This window comes from Ramularia collo-cygni (assembly GCF_900074925.1).
Source record: "Ramularia collo-cygni strain URUG2 genome assembly, contig: RCC_scaffold08, whole genome shotgun sequence".
Taxonomy (NCBI): domain Eukaryota; kingdom Fungi; phylum Ascomycota; class Dothideomycetes; order Mycosphaerellales; family Mycosphaerellaceae; genus Ramularia; species Ramularia collo-cygni.
Genome location: NW_019716262.1, coordinates 1057526 through 1080517, shown reverse-complemented (window position 1 = coordinate 1080517; position 22992 = coordinate 1057526). Strand labels below are relative to the sequence as shown.

At 53.2% G+C, this 22992-nt stretch overlaps 12 protein-coding genes; 7 read left to right on the top strand and 5 right to left on the bottom strand.

Moving 5' to 3' along the window:
- Positions 1–206: 206 nt before the first annotated feature.
- Positions 207–2711, bottom strand: RCC_05949 (uncharacterized protein; the record flags this gene model as incomplete). XM_023771213.1 has 2 exons in its annotated part: positions 207–2485; positions 2612–2711. 2 exons carry the CDS (start codon positions 2709–2711, stop codon positions 207–209), a joined length of 2379 nt encoding a protein of 792 aa, XP_023626981.1.
- Positions 2712–3541: 830 nt separating this feature from the next.
- RCC_05948 (probable cytochrome P450 61) lies at positions 3542–5278 on the top strand (the record flags this gene model as incomplete). XM_023771212.1 has 3 exons in its annotated part: positions 3542–3719; positions 3778–4778; positions 4832–5278. The coding sequence occupies 3 exons, from the start codon at positions 3542–3544 to the stop codon at positions 5276–5278; spliced, it is 1626 nt and encodes a 541-aa protein (XP_023626980.1).
- A 697-nt stretch (positions 5279–5975) lies between these two features.
- On the top strand, positions 5976–7283 carry RCC_05947 (related to CIC1 Adaptor protein specifically linking the 26S proteasome to its substrate, the SCF component Cdc4; the record flags this gene model as incomplete). Its single annotated transcript, XM_023771211.1, has 1 exon — positions 5976–7283. The coding sequence occupies one exon, from the start codon at positions 5976–5978 to the stop codon at positions 7281–7283; it is 1308 nt and encodes a 435-aa protein (XP_023626979.1).
- A 189-nt stretch (positions 7284–7472) lies between these two features.
- Positions 7473–8696, bottom strand: RCC_05946 (probable Actin cytoskeleton-regulatory complex protein end3; the record flags this gene model as incomplete). The annotated part of the gene is made up of 1 exon (XM_023771210.1): positions 7473–8696. One exon carries the CDS (start codon positions 8694–8696, stop codon positions 7473–7475), a length of 1224 nt encoding a protein of 407 aa, XP_023626978.1.
- Positions 8697–9364: 668 nt separating this feature from the next.
- On the top strand, positions 9365–10243 carry RCC_05945 (uncharacterized protein; the record flags this gene model as incomplete). Its single annotated transcript, XM_023771209.1, has 1 exon — positions 9365–10243. The coding sequence occupies one exon, from the start codon at positions 9365–9367 to the stop codon at positions 10241–10243; it is 879 nt and encodes a 292-aa protein (XP_023626977.1).
- A 91-nt stretch (positions 10244–10334) lies between these two features.
- Positions 10335–10897, top strand: RCC_05944 (uncharacterized protein; the record flags this gene model as incomplete). XM_023771208.1 has 3 exons in its annotated part: positions 10335–10465; positions 10522–10639; positions 10703–10897. The coding sequence occupies 3 exons, from the start codon at positions 10335–10337 to the stop codon at positions 10895–10897; spliced, it is 444 nt and encodes a 147-aa protein (XP_023626976.1).
- Positions 10898–12341: 1444 nt separating this feature from the next.
- RCC_05943 (uncharacterized protein) lies at positions 12342–13153 on the top strand (the record flags this gene model as incomplete). XM_023771207.1 has 2 exons in its annotated part: positions 12342–12486; positions 12531–13153. 2 exons carry the CDS (start codon positions 12342–12344, stop codon positions 13151–13153), a joined length of 768 nt encoding a protein of 255 aa, XP_023626975.1.
- A 348-nt stretch (positions 13154–13501) lies between these two features.
- On the bottom strand, positions 13502–14055 carry RCC_05942 (uncharacterized protein; the record flags this gene model as incomplete). XM_023771206.1 has 2 exons in its annotated part: positions 13502–13832; positions 14003–14055. The coding sequence occupies 2 exons, from the start codon at positions 14053–14055 to the stop codon at positions 13502–13504; spliced, it is 384 nt and encodes a 127-aa protein (XP_023626974.1).
- A 563-nt stretch (positions 14056–14618) lies between these two features.
- Positions 14619–15590, bottom strand: RCC_05941 (related to UDP-glucose 4-epimerase; the record flags this gene model as incomplete). XM_023771205.1 has 2 exons in its annotated part: positions 14619–15443; positions 15498–15590. The coding sequence occupies 2 exons, from the start codon at positions 15588–15590 to the stop codon at positions 14619–14621; spliced, it is 918 nt and encodes a 305-aa protein (XP_023626973.1).
- Positions 15591–16287: 697 nt separating this feature from the next.
- Positions 16288–17196, top strand: RCC_05940 (uncharacterized protein; the record flags this gene model as incomplete). Its single annotated transcript, XM_023771204.1, has 1 exon — positions 16288–17196. The coding sequence occupies one exon, from the start codon at positions 16288–16290 to the stop codon at positions 17194–17196; it is 909 nt and encodes a 302-aa protein (XP_023626972.1).
- Positions 17197–17799: 603 nt separating this feature from the next.
- Positions 17800–20289, bottom strand: RCC_05939 (uncharacterized protein; the record flags this gene model as incomplete). Its single annotated transcript, XM_023771203.1, has 1 exon — positions 17800–20289. The coding sequence occupies one exon, from the start codon at positions 20287–20289 to the stop codon at positions 17800–17802; it is 2490 nt and encodes an 829-aa protein (XP_023626971.1).
- Positions 20290–21909: 1620 nt separating this feature from the next.
- Positions 21910–22954, top strand: RCC_05938 (uncharacterized protein; the record flags this gene model as incomplete). XM_023771202.1 has 3 exons in its annotated part: positions 21910–22347; positions 22399–22792; positions 22845–22954. 3 exons carry the CDS (start codon positions 21910–21912, stop codon positions 22952–22954), a joined length of 942 nt encoding a protein of 313 aa, XP_023626970.1.
- Between the last annotated feature and the right edge of the window lie 38 nt (positions 22955–22992).

Here is a 22992-nt window from a genome sequence, read left to right as displayed (position 1 = left end):
CTAGTGACCGCCGGTTATCAGTAGTCACAGGGGTTTCATTCACTGCGACGATTACCAAGACATGGAGAATTGCATGCTTTCTACCCACTTCTATCTTTGGACATTAGGACTATTTTCGAGCCCGGTCTGTCTATCTTCCAGAAGCTCTGTTACACGAATCAATATCATACACTCACTCACCCACGCACCCAATACTCCGCATATCTCTACTCAACCATATGCGCCTCCATATAAAGCGTCCGAACCCCTCGTTCCACCATCTCCTCATCCAAAAACACCCTCAAACTCCCCTCCCGAAATCGATACATGACCTTTTCCTCCCCAACCTTCTGGGGCAAAGCCCACAAATCCCACCTCCACTTCCCCTCCTCCCCCTCATCCACCAACTTAACTCCCTCCAGAACTCCCTTCCTCGCATACCACTCCCTCAACTTCACCCTCAGACTCCCACAAATAACATCCTTCATACCCTCTCCATCTCCAACTTTCACCACAACCCCCATAGGCACCCCGACTCCTCTCCGTGAAGTGGAATTGACGATCCGCACCGCGACATGAATTCTCATCCCCTCCAACCCCACCACTCCCTTCCCCACAAACGGCAAAAACGTCAAAGTAGGCAGAAAAGGCACACCCTCTCGAATCCCATATTCAAAAGCCTCTTGCCCCATATTCCGATACGCAGTTCTCGATTTCATGCCTTCACCCTCAATATCCTTGTATTTGTCAATCCAGATTTGGTTTTCTTGACAAGGTTTCTCGTTGACGAGGTGAGGGTCTCCAATCACCATGCCATTGATCTCACGACAGGGAATGCCCACCACTGGGCCTGCGGGAGGGAAGATTCGGGGGTAGCGAACGACGTGTGCGGTTTGGAGGGGTTGGAGTTGTACTTCCTCCTCGGGACCGAAGAAGGGTTTTTGGAGGGTGATTGTTAGGCGGGATTTGAATCGTGGTGGGGAGGGAGAGGGAGGGGGTGCAGTTGCGATGCGGTGGTAGGCGTAGACTCTGTCTTGAGGAGACCATTCGCCTGAATCGTAGGCATCTTCACCGGGAACCAGATCAATGATGGAGATTTTGATGGTAATGGGGATTTCGGGGAGAGATTTGAGGGATTTGCGGGAGAGGAAGATGTCGCTTAGTTTGGAGATTCGAGAGGATTGGGTGGAGTCTCGAACGAGGTAGGCGTCGCGTTCGTCGGAGAAGGTGGTGGTGCTGAGCATGTGCAGGCCTTGGTTGGATTCCTTCAAGGTGCGCATCATTTCGAATTGGGCGTTGCGGAAGTAGATGCAGGCGTGGCGGAGGACGTGGGCGCCGAGGTAGTAGGGTGTTGCTGCGAGGGGGATGTGGTAGACGCAGCGGCCGGAGAGGGAGTCGTTGAAATCGGGGAGGGCGGTGGTGTCGAAGTCGACGAGGATGGTGCACTGCGGTCCGTTGCCGGCTGATTTACACGGGAGGGACATGACTTGGACGATGGAGGCGCTGCGGGAGGAAGAGCTGAGGTCGGAGTCTGGGGTGATGATGGAGGATGCCGAGTCGGATTGGGATTCGTCGCTCAGCAAGCCTTGATCGATGTCGTCGGGTTCGGAGTCGGAGGCGTTGATGGTGTGTTTGGAGAGTATTTCTGGTGTTATGGCATGTTTGGTCAGCATTTCCGAGGTGATGATGGGTGCCAGACGAGCTTCGAGGTAGAGTCTCCGGTCGTTGGCAGCGATGTAGGCGGCGCTTAGGAACTGGCTGAGGGGACCGCTTTGCCAGGAATACAGCTGGCCGTGCTCCAGTCCTTGCGGCATAACCCAGAGGTGGAGGGTAGGAGGGTTGGACGCATGCTTGTCGAGGAGTTGTGCTTGGGTGGTCAGGGGAAGCTCTTGATGGAACTTGATGAGCAAGGCGTCGCGGACCTCGTCGGCATTCAAGTCCTGATGCATTGGAACGGTGAAGGAGGGAGGAAGACGCAGGAGACCTCCGAGATCGTTGACGAAGGTGACGGCGGCGTGGACATGATCCGGCTGGGAAGCATCATCGTCGACGTCGACCGATGGAGCGGGATCGTGCGTGGTGTAGCTTGCAGCAACGAGTCGGGCGGGCATGGGGATGCTCCACCGCGGACTGTCGGAAAGTGGCTTCTTCTGGCGGGTCCAGTGCTTTTGGACTGTAGACTGGAGCTCCTTCAAAGTCCGGCAATGCTGGAGAGGGTCGATGAGGTCGCTGGGATCTGGCATGACCAAGTCCTTTGCGCCATCATAGTCTCCAATCTCCTGGCCATCAACTTCACGTGTTGGAAGGCTGAGCAGTGCGGTGACCATGTCACCTTCCATGTGCGCGACATAGGTCTCAAAGGCGGCCATGTGCTGTAGACCATATGTGGGATCTAGCGTGGTGTCTGGCGCGGGCTTCTTGCTTCGCCCGATGATCATGTACGCCATGATTGCGAGAAGATGGACAGGAAAGTGTGTGCATGTATGATGAGGAGGAGAAGGATGAACTGGAGGTATTGACGTCAGTGTTTGCTGCGATCCAGAGCTGTCTGACGGGAGAAGCGAGTCGGTGAGAGCGTTTGTCRAACGAGTTCGAAAGGGTCAACAGACTTGGCCTGCATACGGGTACCTACAGCATGATATTCGGGCAGCCACGTTTGTGATGGGGAGGACGGCGTTGGTGGTGGTGCTGTATGGGAGCCATTTCCAGACGATGAACATGTCCTTGTACATCATCTATGGCCTAGCCTACCTTCGTGAGCCGACTGACCCATATACCTATTGATCCTCGGATGGCCGAGTGATGCTCAGCCTTCATAGACACACCTCTTCCACCTCGACACTACGCAGGTGAGACATGTTCTCCATAGCTCCCATCGCTTTGCTACCATTCTCACCCTCCGCGGCTGGCTCTCCCTACATGGCCACGTAGTCTGGAGGTGTGGTGAAAAGCTCATGACACTCCATCATCTCCCCACTGAAGCTTCCCGAATCGCTTGTCGACGAGAGATCATGACGTTGTTGCAGCACAGACCAACAAGTGGTATGGTCACACTCACAGCAATAATAATAATGCAGGAGAGGTACAACACACCTGCAACAAAGCAACCTGGTTGTGGAAGAAAGAAATCCAACCTTCTCCCGCGAGAGAACAAGAGGGGCCTCGGGAACGGAATCCTTCCGGATGGCGCTGGGTCCGACAATGCTCGCACCCCTATTGGCTGAGCGCGTTCGGAAGTCGGCGGACCTGCATGATGAGATTCACGAAATGGTACGATCGCTGCATCGTGCAGAAAGAGAGTTTAAGATTGTCATTGACCCTTTCTGCTGGTGGTGTGGTGGAGCAGGTGATTATCTTATTTCATTTATTTCCGTGCTCTTCACCTTGCCACTATCGTTCCATCGTCGGCCTCTTGCTCGGAGTGGGTGGTCTTTTGCATGCATTGACCGAGGGGAATTCAGCATTGCATTGCATTGACATTTGATCTGGTTGGCAAGAGCATTGGTAAATTTCGAGCAAAGCACGCGACAACACCGGACGACACTCGACGACACCGACAAACATGGCGTCGGTCATGGAGACGTTCAATGCCACGAGCACCGCCATCCCACACACCGTCTACGCCAACATCGCCGCCGCGAGTCCCGGCTTCCTCACCAAAGCCCTCGACAGCGCCACGCTCCTCACCATCTTTACCGCGTTCCTGGCCCTCTTCCTGGCCGCCGTCGTCTACGATCAATGTAGGTGTCATCCTCAATCCTCCTCAAGAAACATCACTGACCACATCCCCCTCCACAGTATCCTACTGGACACACAAGGGCCCGCTCGCAGGCGATGCCTGGAAGATCCCCTTTGTTGGCCCCTTCCTCGAGAGCGTCAACCCGCAATTCAGCAAATACCATGAGAAATGGCTCTCCGGCGCCCTCTCCTGTGTCTCCGTCTTTCACAAGTTTGTCGTCATCGCCGCCACTCGCGATATGGCGCGCAAGGTGTTGAACAGCCCGGCATATGTCAAGCCTTGCGTGGTGGATGTGGCACACAAGCTACTACGACCCGAGAACTGGGTCTTCCTGGATGGAAAGGAGCATGTCGAGTACCGCAAGGGCCTCAACGGTCTCTTCACCCGCAATGCTCTCGAGACATATCTGCCCGGTCAGGAGGAGGTCTACAACGAATACTTTGAGGATTTCCTCCGCGAGAGTCAGGCGGCGGGAGAGCCCAAGGCATGGGTCTACTACCTCCGAGAGTTGATGTGTGCCGTGTCATGCCGGACATTCGTGGGACACTACATGTCTCGCGAGGGCGTGAAGCGGATTGCGGACGATTACTACAACATCACCGCGGCGTTGGAGCTCGTCAACTTCCCCATTATCCTCCCATTCACCAAGACATGGTATGGCAAGAAGGCTGCCGACAAGGTGCTGGAAGCGTTCGCAAACTGTGCCGCCAAGGCTCGCGTTCGCATGAGGCAGAAGGGAGCGCAGCCCGAGTGCATCATGGACCGATGGCTCATGCAGATGATCGAGTCGGACCAATACCGCGAGCGCATCGCCAAGGGCGAAAAGGYGCCTCAAGAAGAGAAGCCTGCCATGTTGTTGAGGAACTTCTCCGACATTGAAATCTCCATGACCGTCTTCACCTTCCTCTTCGCTTCCCAGGATGCCACGTCCAGTGCCGCTTCGTGGATGCTTCAGATCTGCGCCGACCGTCCCGACGTTCTGGAGAAGGTCCGAGAGGAAGGTCAACGTCTTCGTCCCGATCCCAACCAGCCAGTATCGCTGGAGACATTGGAGAAGATGGTGAGTCTATTCCATTCAAAAGGTTCTCTCACAGTCACTAACCCTCTTCCCAGGAATATACCCGCGCCGTCGTCAAAGAAACCCTCCGATACCGCCCACCCGTACTGATGGTCCCCTACCTCGTCAAGAAAGACTTCCCCATTCCGGAAGCCAACTACGTGGCGAAAAAAGGCACCATGATCATCCCCTCCACCTGGCTCTCCCTCCACGACCCGGAAGCCTACTCTTCACCCGACGAATTCATCCCCGACCGATGGATCACAGGCAACGCGGAAGAGCAGGGCAAGAACTGGCTCGTCTTCGGCACCGGCCCACATTACTGTCTGGGACAGACATATGCCGTGTCGAATTTGATGTTGCTGTTGCATAAATTGAGCTCGAGCTACGAGTGGCATCACAAAATCACGCCGACGAGCGAGGAGATTAAAGTCTTTGCGACAATTTTTCCCATGGATGATTTGTTACTGAGCTTTAACCGCAGGGAGGAGGCGCGGGTGTAGATTGGAGGGATTGATTGGTTGGTTGGTTTTGTTTTGATTGATTGGGGGTGTTTTTTTTTTAATGGGAGTTGCGTTGCACAGTGCGCAGGGAAGGGGTTTAAATATGTAGATTTCCGTCGCGAGGCCTGTCCTGTCTGGAGGTGGACTTGCCGGCTGCATGGGCGAGGCATAGCATTCTGAGGAGAAGCAGAGAGAGTGAGAGGTAGAAATTAATGGCTGTGGACWTTGTTCATACAACTTCAGTTTCCACGATTTTGATTCTTTACTGACTGACTGGCAATCTAATGCCGCTTCATTATTGTGTGGGCGGGATTCTTAGGATTCATCGGATTTGAGAGTTCCATTACCTTAGTAGAGGTTTGGCATGGGGATTTGGTAGTATGGGAATGGGTGACATTTATGGGTGGTAGACAGAATTTTCTGGATTCAATCTTCCAAGCTCTCTCGTCTCCTACATTAACTATTCAGTCAGTCAGCTCTGTAGCAACTTTCTTCCAACAAAAGATGAGCATCTGATAGGTCAAGCAACAAACAATATTTAAACTTTCCACTTAGCGCCGGCAGAATCCACTCACCGCCCGCCCTCCAAAAAAAGATTCAGAGAACTTCCCAATCTTGCCGCGCCGCGCAGCTCGCTTCCTCACAAAGACAAAGAAAAAGAGGGAAAAAACTCACCACATCGCCGCAATTCCTCACAATGGCGCCCATAACCACACTCACCGCGACAACCACCCCTCTGGACCCCTCCCAAACCCTCCGCGCCTCGACCGCACTCCTCAAAAAAATCTCCACGGACAGCTCCACGAAATCCAGCACGGCGCCCAAAACCTCCCTGCTCGCGGACGCGGATGACGGTCTAGATGCCATTTCCGACCTCGTCCCCATCTGGCTGATCCTCTCGACCAAAAAACACATTTCGGATAAAAAACGCCTCAAACCCGCTCCCATCTCCCTCCCACATCCGTACCTCTCGATTTCGGACCCGGGATTGCGCATCTGTCTCATCACTGCCGATCCGCAGCGCAAATATAAGGAATTGGTGGATGTGGACGCGGGATTTCCGGCTGAGGTCGCTGGGAAGATTAAGCGGGTGATTGGGTTGGAGAAGTTGAAGAGCAAGTATAAGAGTTTTGAGAGTCGGAGATTGTTGTTCTCGGAATATGATCTGTTTCTGGCGGATGATCGGGTCGTGRCGTATTTGCCCAAGGTTTTAGGGAAGGTGTTTTATAAGGGAGGGAGTAAGAGACCTATTCCTGTGTCGTTGGAGGGCAGGAGGGTGAGTGTGGAGGATGGGGTTAAGAGGAAGAAACTCGCCGAGGGTGGGGAGAAGGTCAAGAAAGTGGAACCCAAACCTCTGGAAATCGCAGAGGAGATTAAGAGGGCTGTGGGGAGTACTTTGGTGCATCTTGCGCCGAGTACCAGCACGGCGGTCAAAGTTGGAGTGGCGACTATGACTCCGGAGGAAATCGTTGCGAATGTGGAGGCCGTGGTGGAGGGGCTTGTGGAGAAGTTTGTGCCGCAGAAGTGGGAGAATGTGCGGGCGGTACATATCAAGGGACCCGAGACGATTGCGCTACCGATTTGGTTGACCGAGGAGTTGTGGGCCAGTGAGCAGGATGTGTTGGAGTTCAAACCGGAGACGAATGCGGGGAAGAAGAGGAAGCGGAGTGCGTTGATTGAGGAGGGCAAGGCGGAGACGATTGAGGTTCCTGGACCGGATGGGAAGATGAGGGTGTTGGAGAAGCCGTCGAAGAAGGGAAAGAAGGTCGAGAAGGCCGAGGTGGAGGTGGATGTTCCCGTTAAGAAGGAGAAAAAGAGGAAGAGCGAGGTTGTAGAGGAGGATGCGGTTGATGATGCTGCTGAAGAAAAGGCCGCAAAGAAGGCGGCCAAGGCGGCGAGGAGTGCGGAGAGGGCACAGTTGAAGGCTGCTGCGTTGGGCGATATCCAAGCCAATGTGGAGGAGGACGTCAAGCCGAAGAAGAAGGCCAAAAAGTCCAAAGCCTAAGGATGAAGATGGAAGATGTGAAGGTGGTAAGAAAAGTTTGATGGTTCGATTACATTCTACTCAAGGCATAGCGAGGCGTTTGGGCGGGCAAGTGCTGTCTGTATGTGGGTGCTGTGGAGATTAGTGGTGACTTCTGAATACTGTCGACAATGGGTATCAGGTCAATCTATTGTCTACTCTGCCTCTTCTTCATCGACCAGCCGCCCTCTCCGCTTCTATCAAACCCCTTAACTCCTCCAACTTGGCCTCTCGGGTCCGCAAGTGTCCCTCCAAGCCATCGACCTGCTCCTTGACCACCTCAATCTCACTTGTAAACTCTTTCAAACTCTGCCCCGTCTTGGCCTTTCCCTCTCCATTCTCCAAATCTCGCAACTCCCTCCGCTTGTAATCCAACATCTGCTCCAGCTCTCTCTTGACCAACGCCGGTCTAGAATCATCCCTCCGTCCCCCTCGTTCCCTCCTCCTCTTGGCAGCCTCCTCCATCTTCACCATCTTCTCGTCCAATTCCTTCAATTGCTTCTTCAACCTCACCTCCTCCCACTCCTCATCTCTCGGCGCCGAACTGAAATCCGTCCCCTTGGGCTTCCTCTCCCCACCAACCCCCAAGCGTGAGAGATAAGTATCTCCAAACTTGGCCTTTTTCCCCGTCGACGTCTGATCATCCCTCTTCGCACCCCACTTCTCCGCAGCAGTCTGCACTCGATCCACCTGATATTCAATCTTACCCTGCTCGAACGTCGCCCTCAAACTCGGCGGCACACTCCTCGGAATCCTATACCCCTCATGCCGATTATTCAAAATGTGCAAAAACGCCAAACACGCATCCTTATTAATCCCCTCCTCACTCTTCGGATTCACCAAATTCCACGCACTCCGCACATCCGTATCCGGCACATCCAAACTCTCATACAGTTCCGCCAGCGCGGTAAAGGAAATTCTGCCATCCCGCAGATTCCGCGAATTGTTATAGATGTCTTCATATTTCCCCCTCTCATTCGGGGGCATGTACCAATCAAACCCATCCTTCAATCCCTCCGTCTCATCATCCACATCCCAGTCGCGATTAAATCGTTCCCCACCCCCAGTCACCGCTCGTCCCGCTTGCACGAGATGCGCTTTACTCTCCGGCACCAACCAGTCTGGGAGAGTGGCCGGGACATCCAAGTACTCGCCATTCATGAGATCGTAGATTAAGCGCATCGCGACGCAGAATTCCTCGAAGTCCAGTCGGCCGTCATTGTCGACGTCGGCGAGATCCCAGATGCGCTCGAGTTGGTCGTCACGGAGTTGGGAGTTTTTGAGCACTGAGGCGGCTTGTGTGCCGTCGAGGTGCGTGCCGCCGGAGGAGAGGGAGGAGAAGATTTCCCAGTAGCGTTCTACTTCCCATTGTTCGATGCGTTTGATGGGTGCCATGGTGGTCGGGGTGGAAGTATGGGGGAGGTGGAGGATGTAAGTTGGGGGGAGGAGTTTGGGAGCTGCCCTGTTGTTTGTTTCAATGTGACGTTGTCGGAGCCCGCCCTGCCACGCGTTGGCCGAACTTTGCACGCGAGATGGAAAGTGGACTTGTGGACCTTATCGGAACAACAACCTCAACGCCATCACATGTGCTCGGCCTTCATTATTTGATTCTTGCCTTAGTTGCATATGATCATTCCATKCACAAATTAGGCAGCCATGGTCTTGAGCCATCGGTAAATTTGATCGTAGAGTCATACATCCACAGCCTCTCTTGCAGAGGCCATTTTTCCTTTGTCTCACAACTTTCATCCCCCAAAGACTTCTCCCGACACAGATTCATTCTCTCGCTCTCCTGCAGTCCGCCTGATGTTGCTGTTAAAGCGGTCCCCAGCTGCTTCAACCAAACCTTCAAAGTGGAGAGAGCGGAGGCGGTACCATACCTTCACCTGAAGTGAAGCTAATACCCTCACAACCCAATTCAACCAGGCGCTTCACTTCGACGCGTTGCTCTCGTGTACTCATTGCTGCTCTTCCCTTGACCTCACATCAGAGTCCAATCTTCAACTCAAACAACATTCCATCGACTGTCACACATCTCACCCAAACACCAATCAGCACACTCCATGTCCGTCCAACACCCAACCGAACTGCCCTCCGAGGTAGAAGCGTGGCTACAAGAGCAGACCACGTACCCGCGCGAAGAGCTCTTGCGAGGTGATGGCAACCACCCGGACGAAATTGATGCTATGCGGAAATTTCTCGTCGGAACCTTGACCGCACATGATGCCGCTGCAGCCATCATCCATTCCATCACTTTAGAAGACGACCCTCCACATGAAGTGTATCGCTTGTGGGGTCTTCTTGCGGCCACGCTGGTCGAGCTAGGTCGAGAAGTTGGTCGGAAGTCGCTAGATCTGTTGGCCGCAATCCAGCAATTGCCAGACGCGACGACACCAACAGGCACGATCAAATGGTCAGATCTCCCGGGATTTGGCAACATGTGGTATGATAGCCACAGCATGCATATGGATGGATCACCTCCATGGGAAAGTGGCCGAGAGGGTATTTTGACTCGGGAGAGAGAGACTGTGCTGCGCGATCTCTACGAAGACGGCGGCGCTGCTGAAGCGTCTATTTGGCTTCGCATCCCCAACGTCATAAATCCGAATCTAGGGTATGAGGTGCTCAATTTGAGCCGCTCTGGTCGCGCATGTTTGTTCATCAATTTGCACCAAGTTCACGGCTGGCTCAAGATTGCCGGGCCGCAACTCAGACTTGATAGACCTCTCGATGAAGTCATGAGGCTGGAGAGAAAGGCCTGGGGGGAATATGCCGACGCTACGATGGAGGAGCACTGGCATGACTGGGAGAAAGCGCTGGCGGAGCTCAGCAAAGACGACAGTACACTTCCGCAGGAGAGCAGAAAGGTGGCAGGTGAATGTCTTGCTATGATGCAAGATGCGAGACTTCAAGACCCCAGGAATGTCTCTACTGACACGTAGTCACCGGACAGGTGCGGGAAAGATGAGTCGTCTGTGGGTGGGTGGAGTCCTTGCTTTCCACAGATCCGGGTGAATTTTTTGAATTTCTGGCATGCGAGCACGATATTTACCACTACAATTCCGTCTCTTCAAATTGCTGTCCTCTCTCAAAAATATCCTCACCAAGCATCTCGCTCAAAAAACACAGCATCCAACTTGTCAGCAACACACTACAATCACCATGTCCGTCACCTCCATCCCTTCCAATCCATCTCCACTCACTAACCAGCCAATCCCAGGAAATTCTTTCTCCTCATCGTTCTAGCCGCCGCGGCTCTAGCCTCCCCACCCGCCTTCAAAAGCGCCATCATCCCCAACTCCAACTCCAACTCCAACTCCACCATTCTCACCAASCGCGTACGTACCTCCAAACCCTTCCCTATTATCTTTCACACACACTTACATTGATGTGGTCCACAGGGCCAAGACAAAGGCGACTACTGCGACGACATGGCTCTCATCTGCGACCCTCCCATGTCTTGCTGTGGAGAGTGGATCATGCATTGTACGGATCAGCCGGGCAAGGCTTGGTGTATGTATAAGTATGATKAGAATGGGAATAAACTTAAGGGGAAGGATGGGAAATTTGAGGAGCCTGATGATGGTGGGAATTAGAAGTGCTTGCTTGCTCTTTTTGGGGGTTGGTTATCGGGGATTATTCGTTGGGGGAAAAAAAATGGGAAATCTGGAAATGAAAGCTGTCTTCTGAATTGAAATTGTCGTCATCGCTCTGCACCATTTTGCTGCTTTGACGAGTAAGTGCTCTTTGTCGCCAAGGATCCGTCAAAGGTATGGAGTTCTCGGGATGACAGCTGTCAACGATGTGAACCGGAAAAACTATCGCTCTACAGCGGGTCACAAAGGATTGTGATGATGAGCAGATCRACAAATGCGATAGTATTGAACAGAGTGGAATGTCCGGCTTTACTGCTATATCTACCTGGGCAGCTGCTAGGACTGCCATAAGATTGATTGGTATGTCCTCGAGTAGTAGTACCATCCGACTTTTCGGTCATTGTTGAATAATCTCCACGGTCGTCGGTAGCAGCGACTCGCTGGTCTCTCTCTCTCTACGCTCCTGTTCGTCTTGGCGGCGCTTACGGAGATCTTAGTGGTCAAAATGTGCTGAAATGCTTGGCGATCATGTGCTTGTAATTCTCGCTCTTTTGGACGGGATGGTCCTGTGAAAGATACCTACAATCATTTTTCAAATGGTGGTTGAGTGTCTCCTGCCCTCATTTGTAGTTTTTCCGGAGATGGTCCTTCCAATTCAACTCCTTTTGCCGAGGAAAGGAGGACGTGAGGTGGCCTTCCTCGCTACATGTACTTTCCTYGCAGTCTTGATGTGCAACATACACCAACATCTTCTTTCATCACATCGACAGCTTTTCATCAAACAGCCTCTTCCAAATATCTCACGCCACGGTGTTATCCATACATTACTTCATCAATCCTCTCCTCAGCAATGTCTACCGAGCGAGAGTCTGATGCGGTCGACCGTGACGACCACGACATGGGCGACAGCTCCGGCCATCAAATCACTCCTGAGTCGGAGCAAGACATTGACAGCGACGGAGACCATGACCCCGATCCCGACATGTACATGAACTTTGGTGGATTTGAAATCTCTCGTTCTCTACCCCGACGCGACGAGTACCAAATGACCATACGACACATGATAAAACTTCTACATTCGGGACTTAGGATCAGGGTTAGCCCATTGGGTGAGAGGGAAAAACTCCCTTGGAGCAACGAGCGACAAATCGGACTCATCGACAGCCTTTTCCAAGATCACTACATCTCCCCCCTCATATTCGAGAAGAGGATCATGACGATATCCGGTGTTGAGAAGGAAGTCATGATTTGCGTAGACGGGAGGCAGCGTCTTATGTCAGTCAAAAGGTTTATTAATGGTCACATTCCCTGTCACGATCGGCATGGCAAGAGGTGGTGGTTCAGACACGTAGGTGGAAGGCCCATAGAGGGACGCAAGTACCTCTCTCAAGCCGCACAAGGAGAGTTTTGCAACAAAGAATTCTTGTGCTACGGGTATTTCGACATGACCGAAAATCAAGAGCGCGACTTGTCCGAAAGGGTGCAACGTGGGAATCCTCTGACGTCGGCAGAAGGAGCTCAGGCTCAGGAGGGCGATTGGCAAAGCCTGGCGAGGAAGTTTCTGGACGACTTCCCGCGTGTTGTAAACCGTAAGTACCACCGCAGAAGATGATGACACAGCTGACATCAATAGTGAGTGACAATCGGAGAGGAGCCGGATTTGACAAAATCATTTCATCATTCGTGCAAATACTCGAAGCTGAGAAACTTTGGCAAGGCCAGCGCGTTCCTCTCAGGGGCACGAAAGCCTGGGTGAAGAAGGTCTGTATGACGGATGCATCAATGAACCCATGTACCACGTACCTGAAGAACCGCATGCAACGCACTTTCGACCGCTTCGAAGAACTGGTCCGGAAGAACAAGCGAGCGTTCGAACATGATGATCTCCCTCCGAAGGCCACAATCGAGCCGGTGGAATTYGTCGCAATTGCCTACGTAATCGACAAATATGGAGGAGAGATGAACAATGACCAACTTGAGCAAGCAATCCGTGAGATGAGAAGGCATGTCCGGAGATGGCATCCAAACAACATGCGGAGGAATACCATCGTGTGGGATGATCTGATGACCGTGTTCGAAAGTCATCTAGGCGGTGGTGAGAACGGTCATGGCRCAAATGGTGAGAACGGTCATGGTACAAATGGTGGGAACGGTCATGGTCCAAATGGTGAGAACGATCGTGGTACAAAGAGAGAGGCCTCTGAGGAAGCAGCAGATGATGACGACAGGCATCGGACACTTCGCCCGAGGCGTTAAGTGAAGGGTGCTAGGCAGGGATGTTGGATTGATTAATGTGAGCTGTTGATATGAGAAGGTATCGGAACACTCGCTGGAGGTATTGATTGAAAGGTGATGGGCAGGGATGGTGGATTGATTCATTCGAGCTATTGATATGGAAAGGTATCGGCATACAGTCTCCGCTTACTTTCATGTCGTCATTGTAGACCTTCTCGGTCATTCTAATGATCTAACTGTTCAACGCCTGTTTTAAGTAGTGTCGTCAAAACCCTTCCCACCAGCGAAGTCGTGCGTCAAGTTCCCGAGAGAGCTGTTAGGGATGTTTGGCTGCTCCACATCCACTAAAATCCCACGCAACAAACCCCCTCACACCTGAACCTCCTCCTCCTCCTCCTCAGAACCCAACATAGACAACCCCATCAACCCCCTCTTAAAAAGTAAAACCTTCCACAACTCCGCCTCCTCCTCCCTTTCCCTCTTGGCCAATTCCTTGAATCTCGCAGCAGCGGCAGTAGCGTCTTCTTCTTGTGTCGTAGTACCGAGCTTATGACGAATTCTCTCCTGGGGAGTTTGTTGGAGGAGGAAAGCCATTGTTTGGGCTTCTTGCTGGATTTCTTGTTTGGCGAGAATTTTGATGTGGTGGGATGATGAGGGGGTGGATTTACTTGTGGGGAGGGGGTGGTGGAAGGTTGGTTTTCTGGTGGGGAGGGCGGGGGGAGGTTAGTGGGTTTGGTTTTGATGGAAGGGGTTGGGTTTGGGTTTGAGGGGCGTTGTGTGATTAGTAGAAGGTTGGGGAAGAGAGAGAGAGAGAGTTTGTGTGTGTGTGCATGCATGGGAGGATGACGGGGATTGCGGAGAGGGACTTACGAAGAGCCGCGTGACGGCTTCTTTCCGGTGCGAAGGATGCTGGTTGGGTACATTGTAGCACTGGGTGGGTTGTAGTATCGTGTTATCGTGGAATTGTAACTTGGCGTGAAAACTGTTGATGAAATATGTGAATTTGAGGTTTGTGGAGTTGAGAGAAGAGGAGAAGGGGATTGTGAGRAATATAACGACTTGGGAGGCTCTTTTTTGGTTTAAGCATATTGTGGGTTGGCTATACTTTACCATTTCCTTGTCTTCTAGGGGGGTTATTCAGCAGCCGGTCGAGGCCGAATTTCAGTGTCTAGATGGAATCGAACGGATGAAGTGTAAGGTGTCCAAATGGATCTGGTGGAACCAGCGACTCTCGAACCGCTTCATCACTATAGGTTAGTAAGCCAAACCTGATGTCGCGAGGGTTGGACCGTAGCAGCATGTGATCACTTGCCGTCAAGGATTATACATTTCCGCTGCATAACCAGAAAAGTTACCGAACCAGCCATATCTTTCGATCCAAGGTACTGTGAAGCGAGAAGGCCACGTCAAACTTGGAATGTCGCGGGCTTTGGAAATCTTGTTCTGACTTCATGTTGTTCTTCGATATCGTCACGTCAGTCCTTGATCACTTCGCCTGGTAGTACTTTCTCCAATCATGCACGTCCTGGAACCCCAGGACCTCCCTAATCTTTCGATTGCTCAATGGCGCCTCCCACTCTCCCATCTCCCTCGTGAGCTTCGTGTTGGGACAGTTGTCCTTGAGGAACTGTGCGGTGGGAATCTTGGTGGTAATGATCGAGTTTGTCGCATTGAACACCTGAAAGCCCAGTCCACTCTTCTCAATGGCCAAATTGCAGATCTGGCCGAGATCCCTAGCGTCGATGTACGACCAGGCATTCCTCTTCCTGGTCATGGGATTGTTGACATAGGCTTCAAAATCAGTTGCATACTCATGCGGCTCGATGACATTGCCGATTCTGAGAGCATAAATGTCGGTTTTGAAGCGACGTGAGAAGGTCCGAGCAGTCTYCTCGCCGCAGATTTTGGAGAGAGCGTAGGAGTCCATGGGATCTACATCGTAGTCCTCCTCGAGTGGGAAAGAGTGATAATCCGTGTCACCCTCCGAGAAGCATACGCCATATGTAGTCTCGCTGCTTGCAATGATGATCTTCTTGACGCCAAGCTTACAGGCTGCTTCGATGACATTGTATGTTGAGGTCACATTGGCTTGGAAGCACTCGTTGTCTGGGACCAACATATTGCGAGCGTAGGCAGCGAAATGGATGACAACATCCGGTGCAGGCTCTGGATATCCTTGCTCGTATCCATCGGTCATGTCGTAGTGAGTGGTGAGAGCATTGAAGACTTGGCCAGACTGGGTCAGATCTGTCTTCAGAGTGTAGACATTTGCTGCGGGATCCGGGAAGGGAATCAGGTCAAGATTGAGCACCTATCAATGATTAGATTGTGATCTTGACGGTGAGTGTGGTAAATATGAAGGTACCTTGTGGMCTGCTTTCTGGAGAGCAGGGATGACATGTCGACCAGCCTTGCCGCTACCGCCAGTGAAGACGATCCGTTTGCCTGTGGAAGTCATGTTTGATGGTTGAATTCAGTGTTGATGTCGAGGAGGGAAGGAAGGATTCCGACCTTTGAAGGATATTGATCTCAATGTAACTAACTAGTTACCTTACAGCCTGCAATCATTCAGGCTAATGTTTTTCACGCTGGTCAACACGACGTCATGGAGATTTTTCCGTGAGGACGGCGGCGCCTAGCTACTTAGTAAGCTAGACTGCGATGCTCCATTTGTAGGGTGAGGTATTCTAGTCAGCATTGACATGATCCCGCTCTACCCTGCTGTTAGACTTTTCCAGGACGCTGTTGACGAGGCGGACACCCCCACTTGATAGGTTTCCATCGCATCCCAACAACGTAGGAGGGGAGGGTAGGTACATGTAAGGTATGTCCATCGATCGCATCGGATCTCGGCAAGCGGCAGGGAAGTGGACCCCTGCATGCGCGTCGGGTGCCTCACTCCTCAATCCGGCGACTCGACTTCCAGAGGCTCGACTTCACATTGCTGACCCCGCCATCCTTTCATTTGACAACCCATTCTGCTCGGTTCTTGCCTGCTCATTCACTCGCTTTAGCTGCGACGTCTTCAACCACTTCGCCGTACTTCCACAGCCGACTCCTCCTCATCAACGCCATCAACACCAACACCACTAAGAACCTCGCGACATATTCTACAATATCAGCAACAGATCAACTCGACCTCCCTCCTCATCGGAATGGATCGTGATGGTCCCCCTGGCGGACCGACGATATCATATCCTCACCGCGCCGACATCTACACATACCGCGTTCCCACCCCACCGAGAATAGTGGTGCCTCCACCGGCTCTTAACAGCGACGCCATACCGGACATCCACCTTTCAGCACTCCTCCAAACTCATCACTTCCTCTCCGGCGTCAACTACAACAACCTGGTCTCGACCAACGCGCCCCTCGAATGGACATATGAGCGCCGCCGCGAAGCTCAAACAGTCCTGCCATTCCTCTGCCTAGGTCCCATGACGGCCGCCAAAGATGAAGCCTGGCTGAAGAAAGAAGGAATCACCATGCTGTTGGGTGTGCGACAAAAACATCTGACATTCCAGAGCAGATTGATGGATTCAGCCCTGGCACTGGCAGACCGGCTAGGAATTGAACGACACACCATCGAACTCGCCAACAATCAAGATCTCATCCACAGTTTCTCCCACAACAACCAGCTCATCAATCTCCACCTCGCCCGGAACTACGCCGCCACGGGCAACACGAGTCTAGGAAAAGTCCTCGTCTTTTGCGAGTCTGGGAATGAGCGGAGCGCGGGTGTCGTGGCTGCATACCTGATGGAGACACACGCGAATGTGGATCACATCAAAGCCATGCAGTTGGTTCAGGCGCAGCGGTTCTGTGTCAACTTTGATGATAGTATGAAGAGGTTGCTGGAGGGATACTGGGATATTCTCCAGGCGAGACGAAGTGTGGCGGATGAGGCCACGGCAGCTCCTCCCAGGCCAGAGTTCAATCGAGCAAAACGCGGGTTGGAGAGGGATGATGATGGGGACGAGTTGATGGGCGCCGAGGAAATGGATGATGTGGCGAGGTTTGGTGAGAGGAAGGCCTTTGCGCCCTTCAGGGACAATGAGATATGATGGCGTCGGTTGGCTTTTTGACATTGAGCGATGGAGTTTAGGCGTTTACAAAGGGACGGGAGGCATGACTGCAAGGTCCTCGCTTCTTACGCGGAAGCGAGACTTATGATACCCATTTGCTTTGCCTGCTTTGATTGGCACACAGCGATAGCATGGAATGATAGAACATAATCGGAATGATCTCTGCAAAACGAGAAAAAATGCATGTCAAGTAGACTTGGGAACAGCATCATTTAATTGTTCTGTAGAAAGTTCCGTCTTCTCCTCTCCAACTAACCATCTGTACGTCTCCAGGCTGTGGATTTCTCCCTTTTACATCGTACACATGTAATACATAAATACATCCAATCCCCTCCAATCTCAGCTCTACCTTGAGAGAGAAGTACTGTTCAGCTCAAATTCAAGGGGGACTTTTTCCTTTCCCCCATTCTTTTTTCCTTCTCTGCGCGCAGCAGTGGGTATCATTTCGAAACAGAAAAGCAAATCAAAATTGTATAAACTAGACAAAGCAAATGGCAAAAGGTTGCGGCAGCAGTAATAGTAATAGTAATAGTAGCAGTCATCTTCGTCATAAAAGTACCAAGGAGGGAGGGATGGAGATGTTCAGCATTTGCCCGCAGCGATGGCGGCTGCGACGCGGCGCTCTCGAACCGTCATTGGCATGGGACTCTTGCTTCGACTTCTTGCTCCTGGAGGTGGGAGTTCTGGAAGTGGAGCACGAGGAGGTGGAGCTGGAGGACCGAGTGGGACGCTGCCGTATCCCGGGATGATGGAAGAGCGTGTGCGGGCGCCGGAGAAGATGACGGGTAAGGAAGGTCGACGGTSGCTGTATGGTGCACCTTCATTGGTGGACATTAAAGAACTCTGTCGGTAGGGATTGGTCTTCGATGGCGCATCCGATGGGAATGTCTGGAATGATCGACTAGGTTTTAGCCTCTTGATGGGCACGGTCGTGGTGGAGCGCTGCTGTGAATTGGTGCGAGGAGAGGGTGGGTATGTTCTGGATGATGAAAGGAAAGCTGCTTGGTCGCCGGTACGGACCTGTAGGCTAAAGGGTCGACGGAGCGTTGGGCTTGTGATGTCGGGTTGACGACGTTGGTTTGCGACGGCTTCTGTTGTGGGGAACAAAGACAGTCGTCGGGTGTTTTCGAAGCTTGAGCCTCTTGGAGGAATGTGTGTCGCGTCGAGCGAGGTTCGCTCTGCAATGTCGACCTTGGCATTAAGTGTGTGCACTGCCGGGATTGGGGAGAGAACATCTTCATCTTCAGACGTCCGCCGAGGAAGCTCTATGGAGGTGGTGCGCAAAGCGGGCTGACGCAATTGAAGGCCATATGTATGAGACGAACTCCTGCTAATCGGTCTTGCTTGTGTGGCGACGTGCATCTCACGGACAGGTGAGTTTTGTGCAAAGGAAGTCCTGTGGTGGCTCGGCGAAGTCCTGGTCATGTAAGAATTCGCATCCGGGAGAGCACCTAGGAAGGAGTCCGGTCTGTCGCGGGTTGGGGAAACGGGTGATGCAACTTTGGAATCGTGTCTATCCAGCTTGATGCGAAGGTTAGGGACACTGTGCGCCATTGTTAGGCGTTTGAGAGCTGGAGGTGCGAGCTTGGATTTCGGCGACACTCTTGGTGTTTCGGCCGAGTGACTGACCACGCCACTCGAGTGTTGCGGCAGTGGATCTCCGGAGGCGCTGAGAGTTGGGGACTTGAGCGCGATAGGAACCGCCGTACGTCGCTTCGCCAAGGTATAAGAAGATAGACTGCGATACTGAGGTGTCGTGTGGCCTTCGCTAAACTCTCGTGCCTGCTCAGGCGGCGGCGAGGATGTCAAGGAGTTGCTGCGAGATGGAATCGTCGAGACCGTCGCAGCAGTGGATGTGTGAGATATGCGCGTGCTGTCACGAAGCGTCTCCAATTGGTGATGCTCGACCGACTGGCCTGTCGACGAGGCCAGTGACAGCGATTCAGACGGTGCTCGTGACCTTGTCTGCACAGAGTCTGTTTCACTTCTCGATAGCGGTTCTTCAGCAAACGGCGAAAGCTTTCTTGAAGACGCGTCTGCCGGGCTCGCCAGTGGAGTTGGAAACCAAGCAAACGTGTCGCTAAGAGGAGAGATGACGCTGAGCACTTTTGTCGGATCTCTTCTCACTTGATAGCGATGACTTTGGCTTGGAGTCTTCCGTAGATCCAACTTGGGAAGATCGCCGGGAGTCGGGCGCTGTGGAGGAGGGGAATCGGAACGGGCCTCTTTTCCTCCCTGCTTCTGAATCTCCTGTCGGATCGCCGTCAACCATTGGCTCAACTCCTGAGCGCCAGGCATGACAATGAGGAAGTTTGAAACCATTCGTTTTGGAGCGTGACTGCGCAAAGAGAACTTGGAGAAGATAGATTGTCGGTCGTTTATCAACTCTCCCTGGGAATCCACAGCCTGTGACACTTGGAGTACATGATGTCGCCCTGGTATCAGGTCAGAGGCAAAGGCGGCAGAATCTTTGTCAAGTTTGAGGATCCTCTCGGGCAGACGGTCGCTGGCTGCGGTGTCTGCGTATTGTAGCAGATAACCAGATGTGGTGAGGACAAAGACCTGATTGGAGACTTTCGACGAATCCTCACTTTTCATTGCGACGGGGCCCGACTTGAAGGTTGTCCTGGCCGCTGCTTTCGAATCTCCGCTCCTCCGAGGGGTTGGGTCGTTGTCTTGCGCACTACCACGACGACCAGCAGGGTTGAGCATGCTTCCAGTCGTACGCTGGCGGTTCTTCTGCAGCACGACGTCCGGGGCGATCATTGATGCTTCAAAAGTGCCGTATTGGATAGCTTGCGGCAGTACCTGGAACCAGGGGAGTGGTTCAAACGTTCGATCATCGTTGGGTGTTTGTAGAACCGGCGGAGGAACTGGCTTTCTCGTGATCTGTGATGCTGATGTCGCTGGCCTCGTTGGGCCTCGTCCAAACCCTCCATTGCCAATGCTACCTTTCCTAGTCGGCGGTGCCACGCTGTGCGATGATGCACGTGGTGGGGTCTCCAACCCGGCTTCGGCATACCCACGCAACTTCTCGACCTTGGGTTTGCTGAACAGGCTGAAGAGAGACATCTTGGACGAGCGTGGACGCAACTCGGGTTGGCTTGCGTAGGTTCTCAGAGGCAGCGGGGGAACAGCATGTTGCTGTTCTAATAGGTCGGTAGGGCGCGCACGCAGGCTTTTGCGTTTGCTTAAAGTGCGTGACGGAGGCAGAGACGGGCAATCTGAGCCAGATTGGGAGGGCGACAATTCTGGTAATTCGTTTCGTGCATGCCGGGCATCGCTGTCCAAGTCAAGCAGCTGCGTTTCAACAGGCGCATCCATGTAAACGAGAGGATGATGATCCTTGCAGCACGTCTTCCAGATCGTTCGCAGAAGTCGGATACCAGTTATTGGGTTCGTGGCCTTGTTGTGTCACCATCGATTGACACGCAGCGCTGCTTCGGGGGTAAGATGCAATCTCAATCGGATCGGACCTCGCTGCTCCGCGATGGCTTGGTGTTGGCGGACGCAAGCGAACTGCGGCAGCATGAGTATCTGGCACTGGAGTGTATAACGGGATCCCGAGCGGGGCGAAGCAGGAACAGTATCGTGGTCGGGGTGAGTCGCGATGATGCCAGACGCTTTCCAAACCCGTTCGCCCTGCACCATGGGAACGAGGGGATAGAGGTTGGACATTATTGCCTTTTGCTTGGGCCGCGCTTTCGGCAGACCGCACAGAGCAAAGGGGACGGGGCCAATGACTGGCACGCAATGGGAGGGATCGGCATAGTTGGAGCTTGGMTGTGGTAAAGTTGGTGTCGCGGTATCATCCACGCGGGAGTCTTCCGTCTGCCCACACCGGCTAGTCCTCCTCACCAGTGGAAGGGGTTTGGGAATGGTGCCGGTGCCAGAGAGAGGACGTGCACGTGCGTGAATCGCGCCGTCGGTCACAGCTGGCCCGGGTCGGAGGTCCGGGATAGATGGCACGGCAGAGGAGGAGCGTCGAACGGCAGAGCGATGCAGCTAAGTTACGCGAGCGGTGCATCTAAGTTACTCGGGCAGGACATCGCTCGAGCCCAACTGCAAACTTGCACAGCAGCGCGCGATGGACCGCCCTTCCTGGCAACAAAAGGACCCTGGATGGCGAAGATGTGGAAATTCCTGCTCCGCCAATTAAGGCAATCTTCTCACCAGTGCATGACCACGTCGGCTCTTGTGCTTTGCCCTCAATTTGCAACGGCTGTCCGCCCGTTTGACTAATGTACACCAGCACGCGTGTGAATGTGATGAGTGGTGTGGTTCCCCCTGCGGAGAGGGGTGATGGGACTCGAAAATGGACATCGCATTCGTTGCATTGGGACAGGCCGAGGTCGTTCTGACACGGGTCACTCGCGTCGACAGCCGTTGACATCTCAACGGCTTTGCCATGCTGTTGTTCGTCGATGAAGGCGTTGATGAGGATTCCTCTTCCGACCGATGTGGTTGCACAACACAACACAGCCGAGCCGTTATCGATAGCAGGGGTCGTAGCTACTAGGCGGGCATTCTCAGGTAGGCAATTGGAAGCAGGGTGGGTGTCAGCTGTCAGCTGATGACTGGCACAATTGGATGATGTCTCATTCCACCGTCAACATCTTCGTTGCACGCCGTCATCGGTCCTACATGTCCACTTCCCCATAAGAGCGAATGCCACCAAGCCACAGCAGCAGCATGTCGCCCGACCTAAACTCCCTCCCCGCCCGCCGGCCCTCGATGACTTCCTCCTCTCCGCTGGCTGACCGGCCCCGCCGCATATCAATCAGCACGACTGACGCTCGTGCCAGTCCGCCGTCCCCGCGCTCGCCTTCAGTGTCATCCCTCGCTGCCGCTGCTACCATCAATGCGGGTTTGCATCGTTCGCCAAGCCGTGCATCCCCAAGCTCGGAACGGAGACGATCTTCCCTGTTGAACACCATCTCCCTGAACGATCCCAGTATACCTGCCCCGGGAGAAATGCAGCACAGCAATGGCGGCTCTCCGCGTACGAGCCGGAGGTCGTTCAGTTTGAACACTGCCGATCCACACCACGCTCGCACACCCAGCTTGGGAGAGCTGCACCAAACGTTGGAGAATGAGCAAGAGTCACAGGTCAACCGCCTGCTTCATATGGTCAGTCGGCTTGAATGGAATTCGTCGGATATCACTGCTGACTATTCACAGATTCGTACACAGCAACACGAGCTCGCCGCAGTCCGTAGACAACAAAACGATGCCTCCCCAACAACTTCAGACACCAATGGCTTTCCAACTCCCCTCACGCCCGCGAGCACTGCCGAGCCTTTCTCACCTACAACACACCCAACAGCAGGAGGATATCCTGCACACGTTCCCCGCCGGCACTCCATCTCCCGCGATTCATCTGCTCGCATGTCCTTTACTGGCTCATGCAGTAGAGGTGTCTCGCCAGCTCTACGACCTCAATCGGGTGGTTTAGGACCCCTGACGGAGGATTTGTTCCTGGGTGGCACGCGGGATGAGTGTTCCTTCTACCAAGCGGAGACCTCGAATCTCACACKCGAGAATCAAATGCTGAAACACAGAATCGCTGAGCTGGGTATTTTTTCTGTATCTATTGATTCCAACGATACACACTGACCAAGTTGCAGAACGACAGATTTCCGAATTGGGAGGTTCGGGGACGGTGCATTCGCCCTTGGCCGGCCCGCCTACATCTGCGAATGGCGAACCAGCTCTCGTCTCTGGAAAAGGGGATTGATTGCCATGTGCTATTTCTCTCCGTCTTTATTGCGTTTA